The 12,323-nt window shown below is 44.6% G+C and overlaps 1 protein-coding gene across 1 annotated transcript in view; it reads left to right on the top strand.

Annotated features, from left to right (window-relative positions):
- The first annotated feature begins 205 nt into the window (after window positions 1-205).
- Window positions 206-12,323, top strand: part of CCR7 (C-C motif chemokine receptor 7) — a 22,405-nt gene continuing 10,287 nt past the window's right edge. Inside the window, exon 1 of the mRNA XM_019550363.1 lies at window positions 206-319. Within this exon, the coding sequence (XP_019405908.1) occupies window positions 310-319 (10 nt within the window). The 5' untranslated portion in view covers window positions 206-309. The remainder of the gene's footprint in view (window positions 320-12,323) is intronic.

Raw genomic sequence — 12,323 nt, 5'->3', positions numbered from 1 at the left:
CAATCACTGTCTTTGGGTGCTAATTTAGAGGCATTTCAGAAAGCTCTTCTGGGGGAAACAGCCACCAGTTGCAGCAGCATTATCATGATGTACCAGGAAGCATCTGCAGGTAGTACAATCTGTTGAGAGAAAGTGAGGGCTAAACCGGGGGAGGGGAGGGAAGAGATGGGGGGAGGAGGACTCAGGAAGTATAAAAGACACAGTCTCTCAAAAGGGGCTCTTGGCAGGACATACTGTGCAGTGGCACTGTACCGGAGTCTATGATGTTCTCTTTCATCTAGTAATTTCAACATCAGCAGACACAAGACCATGGACAGTGGTAAGTACATCATCTCCAACCCTTTGCAAGACCTATCCTTTTTTGCTTTCACCCAGGTAATTGGGGGAAATCCTTTCCAATGACAGAGAGAGGGAAGGAGCATACACTGCATTATATTCAAATTATTTTAAACTATAGGAGAAAATTCAGAGTTCCTTATATTAAAAAAATATCCTGGCAAAACCATCTCTTTAACCATATTTAAAAAAAAGACTTTATTTTTCCTCCTTCCTAAAAGATTAGCCACTGCTTTCTCTGACATCCTTAACAGAGTTTAGCAAATAATGCAAGGATCCAGAAGCAAAGGTTTCTGGATATCTGGCTCCACAACTCTAGGAAGGGGCTTCCATGAATGAATGTTTGCAAAGCACCTTGGGCACCTGAAAGGAGTCAGCATTTTGAATTCACTCAGTATTGGAATAGCCCAGAGTAGACTCAATCTATTTTAAACCATATTTCAATAGTTTGCTCTGTTATTATAAAATATCAAAATAAGAAGCAACAGGCAACGAAACTGGCTGTTCTTTGGAACATAGCACCCATGTTACTTTTAAAGGCTCAGCCCTCTCGCAGCTTGTTTTTGCAGTCGAGACTCACTTGCAGCATTTTATTGGAAGTAACTCACACACAAGTCTGATTTGCAAGAACTTGACTCAGATTTGCCTTCAGTTACTGAACTGAATCTGCTGCTACTAATACATTGGATATGAGACTATGGGGGCTGAGACAGCAGAAGAGCATGAATGCGAGTATTTTTATCCTCCAGAATACCTTCCATGTTTCTGTAATTTTCTTCCTAATGTCTTGTTTTTATAAACTTATAAGTTTTTTTTTAATTGCTCCAAACATTTAAAGTAAATAATCCCAGAATGAAGGAGTGAGGCTAGAAGTGGGGAGAACCACAGAGAATAAAGAATTGTAAAAGAATAGGGTTCGAAGGAACTGCAGGTCATCTAGCTCAGTCCCCTGCATAAACCAGCTCCAAGTATTTGTCTAACCTGTTCTTAAAAACTTCCAAGGATGGAGATTCCAATGCTTCATGCAGACAGGAGGTTTGCAAATTGCTTACAAATGGATAAAGTGAAGTGGGATTAAAAAAAGATTGATGCATTTCTAGGAGTGAATGATTATCAGTCTGGGCCGTATGAGAACAGTGCATGGGCAGGATTCAGCATGAACCTGTTCTGAAAGACAGTGACCTCCAAAACCAAAGTACAGTACTGTAACACCGCCTGTATGAGTAGAAAGTGGTTGGTGTCTGCTATAGGAAGGGATGTGGGTCCTGCTGCCCATCCTGCATGCCACATTTTCAAGTGAAAGTTTGAAATTAACTGAGAGGTAGAAGGCTCCTCTGTCCCATTGAAACCTCAGCCAAATGCCATAGCAAGTTATCAGTTATTACACCTATTGCAGTACAGTTTGGACAAATTAGCTGTGTTCAGATACTCACTGTTGAGGATGACTGGAGTTAAAAAATCAGGTGCCCAAATCCCCTCAAGATAGTTTAAATACTGTCTCAAATTAGGTGTGTGCTGTCACCCTAGGTATGAAAGGGGAAAGGGAGGTTTTTATCCCTTTGTTATCACTAAAGAAAGCAAAGCACAAGTTCAGGTGACTTCCTCAGAGACACACAAGGAAACCATTGTGGATGAAATATTAACCCAGGTCCTTCTATGTCTCAACCCCACTGTTTTAATCCCCAAGCCAACCTTGTTTCTGAAAGTCCAAGAGTAAGCGCCAAGAGTGATCAATACACAAAGAGGCATTTTCATGCTAAACAATCATCCAAACTGGACAAGGTAAAACTAAGCTGTTTCAGAACAAGAGTGTTTTAAGTAATGCCTATGTAGTGCAGTAGGTGCCTGGCAAGCCCATGCATCGGGGCTTCTGTTGCTTGCCTGTAGCGTCTAGCAATATTTTTCCCTGTAAAAATGCTTATTACCTTCTGGGTTTTGTTTCCCCTTCCTCTGGAGCATTGGACACTGGCTACAAAGTAGCCTGGTGTTTTGACTGGACTGCTTCAGTGATACTGCCCAGACTTAGAAACTTGTAATATACCTGGCTAGAGGGTCTTGTTTTCAGCTCATTATCACACCAATCAGAAAATCTGGGGTCAGATTAGCAAGGACTTTAGTATAGATTATGGTCTTCTTCCTGAGACTCATGGACCATATATTAACCAACTGCTTCTCTTCTATTGCAGCAGCAGGGCACTGGGACTGCCCTTGTCTGTTCTGCTTTGAATTTATGGCACATTGTAGGGCATTCTTCATGTTTCTGGTTTTGTGCTTCATAGCTGTGGTATGTGGAGGTCTTTAATGGACAATTTTTAGGAGTCTTTAGGCAAATGGTTTCCCTGTGAATGCAAAGCACTGGACTAAGTGCTGCAGGAAGCCCAGACAACTCTATTTTCCTATGAGCAAAGCCAGTAGAGTTTATGGACATGGAATCCTTGCCTTGGCATGGATGAAAGGGGCATGAGGATCAAAGATCCCATACTTTCTGTTACAAGAAAGACATTAAATGAAAGTGGAGGGTGATGGGGTGAACTCTTTGTTGCCCATATCCTGGAAAGGTACACACATTAGATGAGGCATTCAGAACTCAACCATGCAAATGTTTTTCCTCATGGAAAATTCCTCATCACTTGAGCAAAGACAGCAGAATAAGGCTCCAGGGACTTCAACCATATCTTAGCACAGGGGTGGGCAAAATGCGGCCCACCAGACTGTTCTATCCAGTCCACGGGGCCCATAAAAAAATCTGCCCCTGGCTGCCTGTCATGCGGCCCTCGATGGCTTGCCAAACTCATTAAATAGCTCTCCACCCAAAATAATTACCCTCTCCTGTCTTAGCAGATACTTACGTGCTCACTCAACTTTATGTTAGAGCCCATATGTGGATATACTTTCTAGACTGTGGCCTTAGAAACACCTACAGACATAGCACATGACACATGCATATAGGTCTTCACAGGCAAACAACAGAAGGTGGACACACAGGGAGGTTGTCAAAGCTCTCTTGGATTTTAGGGTACCTTAGATTGACAAAGAGAAGGCTCCTAGTTGGACTTAAAATTTGGTACAATAAGGAAATACAGAGAGAGAAAAACAAATTGGAAGAATTAGACAAGTAAACAATATATTACTTTTTCAAAGAGTACTACTGTGTTCAACAGTTATGTTCCAAAACACTACTATTTGTACCAATAATGACACAGTGCTCAAGGTTATTATTATAGAGCACAGCTGGAATTTTTACAGGGGTGTGTAGGAAACATCCAAACCCGGAGTGCCAAACAAATGGCCTGCAAGTCAAATCCTATCTGTGGATCCCCATAATATGGCCCTTGGTCCTGCCTCTTTTGCTGCACACCATCCCCATACACAGTGCCTAGGATGTCTGCTACCTGTGACATTCGCATAGGCAGGTCCCAGGCTGCACCATCAGTGGTGCTCACCCACGTTGGGACCAGGCATGAGATTAGGGCCATACTGCATGCGGCACCTGCTTAGGCCAACTTCTTGGACCAGCCTGGGCAGGCGCCACCTGTGCCGGATCAGGCATATGGGTGGGGTGCAACGCTCTCTAAGGAGTAGTGGTCCGCGAGCGCGCTACTTGGGTCCGTGAGCGCGCCACCTGGAGCCGAGAGGCTGGGGGTTGGAGGCTGGAGCCAAGAGGCTGGAGGCTGGGGCCAGGGGCCGGCGCAGGCTCCACCAGCTCCGGAACGCTGCTCTGCTCCCCAGCCCTGATGCCATGTGCCTCCTTGCTCCCTGAGGCCATGTGGGGAGCGGAGCAATGTCCCAGTGCTGGTGGAGCCTCACTGGGCAGGCAGCGGCTCCTCCTCGAGATGAGGCAAGGCAGGGACGAAGGCTGGGGTGGGAGCTGGCGTGGGCTCTGCCGGCTCTGGGGAAGTGCTGCACTCCCCAGCCCTGATGCAGGGGAGCGGAGCAATTCCCCGGAGCCGACAGAGCCCGCACCAGGCTCCCCCCACAACCTCACCTAGGAGCTTCAGCTCCTCTCCTGGTGCGTGACCTTGAAAGGGCTGTGCGCAGCCACACTTAGTTGTGCGCAGCTGCGCATGCACACACCTTAGAGGGAACTTTGGTGGGGGATAGATGAGTTTGACACTCATGACTTACACATTCAACATTTTTTAGAATGACTCTTATGCTAAATTCTTTATCTCTGATCATATCTCCTCTGATTCACAATTTCCAAGAAGAAGAAAAAAAACCCTCCTAATTTGTTTCAGTCTAACATGCTCACAAATGCATGAAATGAAACACATAACTGTCTCATTGTCCCTTTTTACTATTGAAATGAAGATGTTTTGCCTCTGATGTGACACAGCAGGGAGGGAAAAAGGAAAGAAGAGGGCAGAGACATCAACATGTTTCTAAACTGCCGCCAGTGTATCAGTTAGCAATGACTTCTTTTTTTTTTTTCTCAGAAACATTTTGGTTTCTCCCAGGTCACAAAATCTAAAGTTTCTGACCAGAGTATCAGAACTAATTTCTACCACATAAGACAACCCAGGAGATAAGCATGCACATTGCATCAAGTTGTAGCAATGGTATTTAGGCTGGATATTAGGAAAAACTCTCATTAGGAGGGTGGTGAAGCACTGGAATGGGTTACCTAGAGAGGCGGTGGAATCTCCATCCTTGGAGGTTTTTAAGGCCCAGCTCAGCAAATCCCTGCCTAGAATTATCTAGTTGGGGCTGGTCCTGCTTTGAGCAGGGGGTTGAACTAGATGACCTCCCAAGGTCCCTTTCAACCTGAATTTTCTATTATTCTACTAATTTACATCTACTGTTGGGCTTAGGCCCATTGGTTTGAATCATATTCTAATATTATAGAAGCCTAAGTCTGTCTGTCTGTCTGTCCGTAATGCTTTATTCGCACTCTGATTGGCTGATGGAAACAGCCAATCAGGGTGCTCCAAGGGTGGGGGAGTGCCGCCATGATCCCGAAGCCATGCCGAGGACCAGGCAGAGGGTGGGGGAGACGAGGCACTCCCTGCCACAGCCAGAACAGCGGCAGCATGGGGCATTAGGTGGCAGCACTCCATCCCCGCCCCCTCCTCCCCCTGCCCCCTCATCATTCTTGACGGGCACTTGGCTAGTAGAATCATAGAGATGTAGGGCTGGAAGGGACCTCCAGAGGCCATCGAGCCCAACCCTTTGCCTGAGGCAGGATCACCCCAAAGAATCTTTCACCATGTGGATGTGGTCCAGAGCAGGCCCACATAAGACACAGGTTTTCAAGCTGATTGGATCTGTTGCTGCTGTCACAGTTCAGCTTTCGCAAACCCCTTTCTGAAAGGCCACTCAGCATGGCCCAATTCCCTAGTGCGTTTTGTGCATTCATTTGTGCAGCTCCATGGCATAAAACTACCACTGCACAATGTTCTCCTTGTTGAACCCAGATGGATCTATAGATATCTAAATTCACAGAAGACAAAGCCAGAACAGACCTAGTTGGTGATAGAGGACCATGGGAATCAGCATAGATCTATGTATGATTCTGCAGGGTCTTATTTAGGATACTTTTAAATGACCCAGGAGATGAAACTTCCACTATTTCCTCTGGGAAACTTTTCTATAGAAAACTACATCTCACTGTCAGGCAGCTTTTTTTCCAGTATTCAGCAGAACTTTTCCTTTTCTTATTCCTAATTCTATGCCTTTATTCATGCGTTTACTTTGTTAATAGGATATCCCTACTGTATTTCATAACCTTTTCTTGTGTGCACTGGTTGGGATATGTTCTTACTGCTAAAGAACAACCCAGACACTTACTGCATATCCTATGGAGTAAATTTGAAGACGTGTTCTATACTGGCTCATCTTGGATATCAAGCTGAGTTTTATCAGTACTTGAGAGCAGAGATGGACCAACTCTGTGAACTTTTGAAACTGCCACCCTCTGTCTAAAAAAGGGTGACCAGTTCTCAGCTAGAAGTTCCCCCTGGTAAGAGGTGCACTAAGTCTCCGTAAGGAATTGGCTCTCTCTGGTGCCATGCTCCTGAGCTGATTTCCTACAGTCTCTCTTTGCAGGTCTTGTTGAGAGCAGTGATGAACGAGCATGTGGAAAAAAACAAGCAAAGGAGGTAGCAGTGGATGGCTCACTGAGCCTCATGCATGTCATACCTGGTTCATAGCACTGGTTATTTTTTAAGTGCATGGTTGCTAGTTGTACTGTTAGGGGGACTTTCAAAAGGGGAATTTTCAATGAATAGTTTGAGAGAGAAAATTGTGGGAAAATACCCAGAATCAACAACTGCTACAGAAAAACCGAAACCAAAGCCAAAATAAAAATAGGGCATCAGCATGACCATGAAACACCAAAGTGCTTGGGCCTTTTTTGGGCTCATTTCCATTTGGCAGCCCCCTCCACTGCTGCCAATCCATCCACTTCCCCACAGCCCTGGTTGGGGTAGTGCACTCATGCATACCTATCGCTCTACCCCTTGACTCAGAGTGGAACTCAACAAGCCAGCCAGAGAATAGCCCAACAAGGAAGCATCATTGTAGCTACGATCCTTGCTACTGCTTTGGAGAGTGGGGGGAATGGAGCAGTTTTCATTATACTGGCCAAGACGCAATACTGAAAACAGCTAAAGGAAGTGAAAAAACAGGGGGGCTGGCTTTTTAACAGAGTGAGACCTCACAGAACTATTTCAGAACAGGCAGTTGAGTCTTTTTTGTTATTCATTTGTCACACTCTTCACACTAAAAGAAACCAAACAGCTTATTCTGGATTGCAATCTCATCATTCCTTGTAGGTTAAAGAAAGGTAAACCTAGTCTTGGGAGTTGGGTGGGGGACATAAAAGGAAAAGCTGGAAAGTGGTTCTGTTGATGGAGTGCCCCCAGGTGCTGAGCCAATGCCTCAGCCTGGCAGGAGAAGACTGGAGCTTGGAGAAGATTAAAAAAAGAGAGACACAAGGGCCCAGGTGGACATTAAAGATCCCATTATGCTATTTGCAAGAGGTGAAGTGTTAACCTATGGAAAGTAATTGCATTCTGCCTCAATAAATCCCCTCAGCAGCTTCCATTGTTTATGGGATCCCTAGGCATTTTTTTTGCCTGAGATGTTGCATGATACTAGCATGTAGCTCCTACACAGTGGTAGTTACGCAGAGCAGTGAGTTACTCAAACTTCTCCAAAGTTTGGAAGTTCAGCTCAAACTTCTCTTAGTTTTGGCATTGCAAGTACAATTCCCAGATGATGAAGTTTTACAACATTAAATTTAACTTCAGTCTTATCCAACCCTCATTACTATTAGTAGAAGCAGGAGCAAAGCTGCAAGTGGACAGCCAATACTAGTCAGTTCTTTCTTCTATGCTCCTCTTTTCTTGAACCTCTATACTCCTCTTCTCCTTGTTCTCTCATGCTTAGTTCTTGGCAAACTTCCCTAGACATACCTCTAAGTGCCCCTGAAATTGCTTTAAAGCCATATTAACACACATTCTAAATTCCTCTGTGAAATAGGATTTAGAAAGGAATTAGCTATTCATATGCATAATTAAGATCACTCAAAGTTACATGAGATAAGATAAAAATGTGCGTGGGGTATAAATAAAAACTTCAAGGACACAAGTCCCCCCTTGTTGCACAGAGCTCCAGAAAAAAATGCCTCCAAAAGCAGGTTATTGGAAATGTGGGACTGGGAGGAACATCACTGGCAGCCACACTTATAAAACCATTTTACAAAAAAAGGATCAAGTTCAACCTTAAAATGAATTAGGTTGTTTTTGTCCCTGCTCCTTCTCTAAAGAGGTAGCTCCAAACCTAACTGGTTGGATAGCTGGACACTTGCTCCTAATTTCCCATCTAACTTTATTCATAATCAATTAACCCACATCTGTTTTTGTGCCAGTATTGTCCTCTATAAATTAAATAGTTCTCCCCTCTCCCTAGTGTTCACACCCTTGATGTACTCACAGACTGCAAACATACCCCCACCTCAGCCTTTGTCTTGCCAGGGTACATGAGCCAAACCCTTCTCAACTTCTCTTGTAAGATAGGCTTTCTACTCCCCAGTTGTTCAAGTCACCCTTCTCTGCACCAGCTCCAGTTTGGGTTCATTTTTTCTTGAACATATATGACTGGAACTCCACACTGATTTTTAAATGAGGACTCACTGGTGTCTTTTACAATAGTATTAATACTTCCTCATCTCTACTGGAACTATGTTTAGTGGCTCAGTCATCCTGCAGTCAACAGGTACACCCTGGCCTTTCTCCTTTGCTGTCATTTCTAATCTGTGTGCTTCCAGTAAAATCTTGTTATTAGTCCCTAAGTGCATGACCTTGTACTAGGTACAATTTAATTGCTTCTCATTTCTATTATGCCAGTCCTCGAGGTCATCCAGTTCTTACTCTACAACAGCCTGACCTTCCCCTGTGTTGAATGTGCCTCATACTTTGCAACACCAGTGGATTTTATTAGTACACTCCTGTGTTTTGTGCCAAGGTCACTTATAAAAAAATTAAATCAGTTCAAAGTCTGAGCCTTGAGGAATTCCAACTCCCTCCAGTCTAATTCTTCACTTTTCAACACAACCCACTGTCATCTCTCCTTACCCACCTCACAATTCTAGTATCAATCCCATCTTCTCCAGTTTAACTAACATACTGTCATACAATGCTAAATCAAATCTCTTTTTGAGGTCCAGAAAGAGTAAATCTGCTGTTTCCTTCATCTTGAACACAGTTACCAAGTTACTCTGGCCCAACCTGCTTTTGAAAAACCAGCATTGCAATGCATCCCATTTTACAATTATTTCTATGTCTTACTACATAAACGGCAATATTGGGAGAGGGGGGAAGTGCAAAGGGAGAGGGAATATCTATTTCTTTGAAGCACCCAGTACTAGCAACTCTCAGAGATAAGATACTAGACTACAGCTCCGAGCTCTTATGGCCCAGACTAGTGTTTTGATTGGTCACCTGTAGCTTTTCCAAACAATTTACTTTTGTTAAAAAGGATTAAGGTTCTACTATACTGGACAGTGTATAAAAAATAGATCCTACTCCAGAGAGCTCTTTTGGGGAGAGGTGTATGTTCATGCATGCACCTTTGTGCAACACACAGTGTTGTAGGACTTCATCACAAAAGTTTGGAGAATATCAGTGTTTTCAGGCCACTGGGGACTGGAGAAGAATGGCTACATGCAGAAAGGTTATCTGCCAAAATAAAGTATCTTCTGCTGTAATGATAAAAGAGGGTAGGTGCAGCTTTGTGCTAATGTGTGAAAAGTCAAGCAGCAGCAGAATTGCAGGCAGTTGTCAGCTCTCTCCTGTTATTCACCAAAGCACCTTTTCTTCCTTTCTCATTACTTTTCAAAAAGCTCTGTTCCCATCCTGCAGGGATTCAGACTAGACTAGTGCTGAAGTTGAACTGCCCATGACATATACCATTATTTCCTGTAGCTAAGCCAAAGGATTAGATCCAAAAGAATAGGTGGGTACCTGAGTCCTATCTAATAGTTCAAGTTCAAAACTTAGATCCTTAAAAATCCTGCTCAGAGGCTACCTATTTCTGGACACACCTAAATCCCATAGGTGTCCACATTTCCATCAACAACATACTTTAGGCACCTAAAGCTCTGCTCCTGGGGTCCTCCAGAACTGCCCAAATCTTGACAGCTAAGGGTACATCCCCACGAGCATGCATGTGTGGTTTGCAGCACCACAGATTCAAACCGCATGTGCCACACATGCAGGTGTTCACTGTGCTGCTAAATTGCAGCACGGGGGGGTGGGGGTTGATACAGGGAGAGCCTGGTATAAAAAAACATGTGCCAGGAAAAAGCAGAGAAGTGCACGTGGCTGCAGCAGGAGCCACCCAAAACTGGAACCTGGCCAGTCAAAGCCAGACTCTGGCTGCCAACCAGGCTCTGCACACCCACATTGCTGCTCCTGGAGCCCTGGGAGGCTCCCAGGACCCAAAGTGCTGGCCCCAGCCTCCCCTACTATACACTAGAGCACACATGCAGGGCACAAGACTGCTAGGTGCCCCCAGGGAACGCACGTTCCCTCTTGTATGGACACACCATGTCCAAAACTTGCTGAGCTCTATGAGCAAGGACTTTCTGACTTGCAAGACCCAATTGGGTAGGCAACTTCAGAGGAAATTTGCATTATCAGGCCCTACACATGATAGAACAGCAATGATACCAGCAAGAGGTGGTGTTCCCCACTTTTTACTCAACTGCCCACTCACCCCAGAGGAGAGGGACTTGAGTTCTATTTGCTTCTCTCCATCCTCATCTCGACAAGTACTCAATATAAAATACATGAACTTTCTTTGGAGCAGGGCTTTCTCTCTCCATCTATGTGAGTGCACAGGCTATTTTTTGTGTTTGTGTAATATATGAAAAAATTGACTAAACCAGCCGGTCTCCAAAAGAGGGTCTGTGGTTATAAATCCCAACCAGACATAGGAATGCCTCTTCATCCCAGACAGGTATGAAGTTCAAGGTCCACCCTTCTCTACATTTCCTACTGACCATTTTACACAGCTTCCTCTCAGACTGTTTTTTGTAGATCCCATTCTGAGGCATCTGGCTTTCTCCATATGCATTGTACAGGGAGCCTGCACACCTAACTGAAGGGTACAGATGGCCCTTTTAACTGGCAAGATGCTTAAAAGCAGTCATTGCAATGCTGTCTCCTTTCTTGGATCTAGCCATAAGTATCAGGTCACCCTTTAGAGACAAGGAAGGGACCTTGGTTGCTAAAGTACAAGCTCTTAGAAGAAGGAATACTACAAAGGAGGTAGCAATCCTCCTCTGAGTCTCTGCATAGGAACCTGTTCAAGCACTTCTTTGTAACTGTGCTTCAAAAGCTGGGCCAATACTTCCTTCATGTCTTTGCTACATGGGGGCTATTTTTTGTGCTGGAGTATTGGTATAGACTTCTCCCACCCGGCAGCATGGCAGGTTTGATTTAATAGGAGAACTGGCAAGAGATAGCTTGAACCAGGGAAACATTTTGTGGCTAGGAAGATGGGGTAAAAAACAAAGTGTTATGCTAGAAATGAAATGAAAGCAATGGGAGTCCTATACTTGAGCCCATAGGGTGCACTGCAAGTCAAGACTGGGCATCTGTGGGGTTGTGCCAGGAAAAGAGGCTGTGAGCTAGGACTAGGTGGAATCAATAGATCTGTATCCAGGACTGAAACAGCACTGGGACAAGATGCTGGTTATCAGTAGAGATGAGGATGTACAGAAGTTTATGCCTTAACTTAGAAACCTTGAGGATCTTCATGATAAAGTTGTCAGGAAAAAGAAAATGTGACTTTCTCCTCTAAAACTAGAAAAAGTTCAACCTCACCACACCATTGAAACATCCAACGATCTCCCTGCTAAGTAGAACATTGATAAGCATGTGTTTAAAACAAGCCTATAGGTGGCAGTATGAGAACAGAAAGGTTAAATAATGAAAATGAATCGTTCCTAGTTAGAACAATTGGACAAGAAATTCCAACAAGAGAGCTGAAGAGGGTACAAACTAGCACTGCAAGGACAATGCAAAGAAATATAAACAGCAATGTGTCTAAAACACAGAAGGGGCGGGTAATAGCAAAGGGCAAATTAATTATTCAAACTGATTAGCAAATGGATTTCAATGTGCAGAGGCAACCTGCTCTGTTGAAAGAAACAGCTGGCTGTGAGCCAATGCTTCATCTCCAGCCTGTCACTTACTTGCTAAGAGATGTTCTGGGCACCACACTTCAGGAGGGATGTGGGCAACACGGAGAGGGTCCAGAGGAGGGCCACTCACATGATCAGGGGGCAGCAGGGCAGGCCCTACAAGGAGAGGCTACGGGACCTGAACCTGTTCAACCTCCACAAGAGAAGGCTGAGGGGGGACCTACTGGCCTGTAACAAGCCAGTCAGGGGGGACCAGCAGGCGTTGGGGGAGTCCCTGTTCCCCCGAGCACTACCAGGAGTGACCAGGAATAACGGTCACAAGCTGGCAGAGGGTAGA

Source organism: Crocodylus porosus, unplaced genomic scaffold (genome assembly GCF_001723895.1).
Source record: "Crocodylus porosus isolate Cpor-Errol unplaced genomic scaffold, CroPor_comp1, whole genome shotgun sequence".
Taxonomy (NCBI): domain Eukaryota; kingdom Metazoa; phylum Chordata; order Crocodylia; family Crocodylidae; genus Crocodylus; species Crocodylus porosus.
The sequence above is the reverse complement of the archived record's forward strand: the minus strand, read 5'-3'. Positions and strand labels throughout refer to the sequence as shown.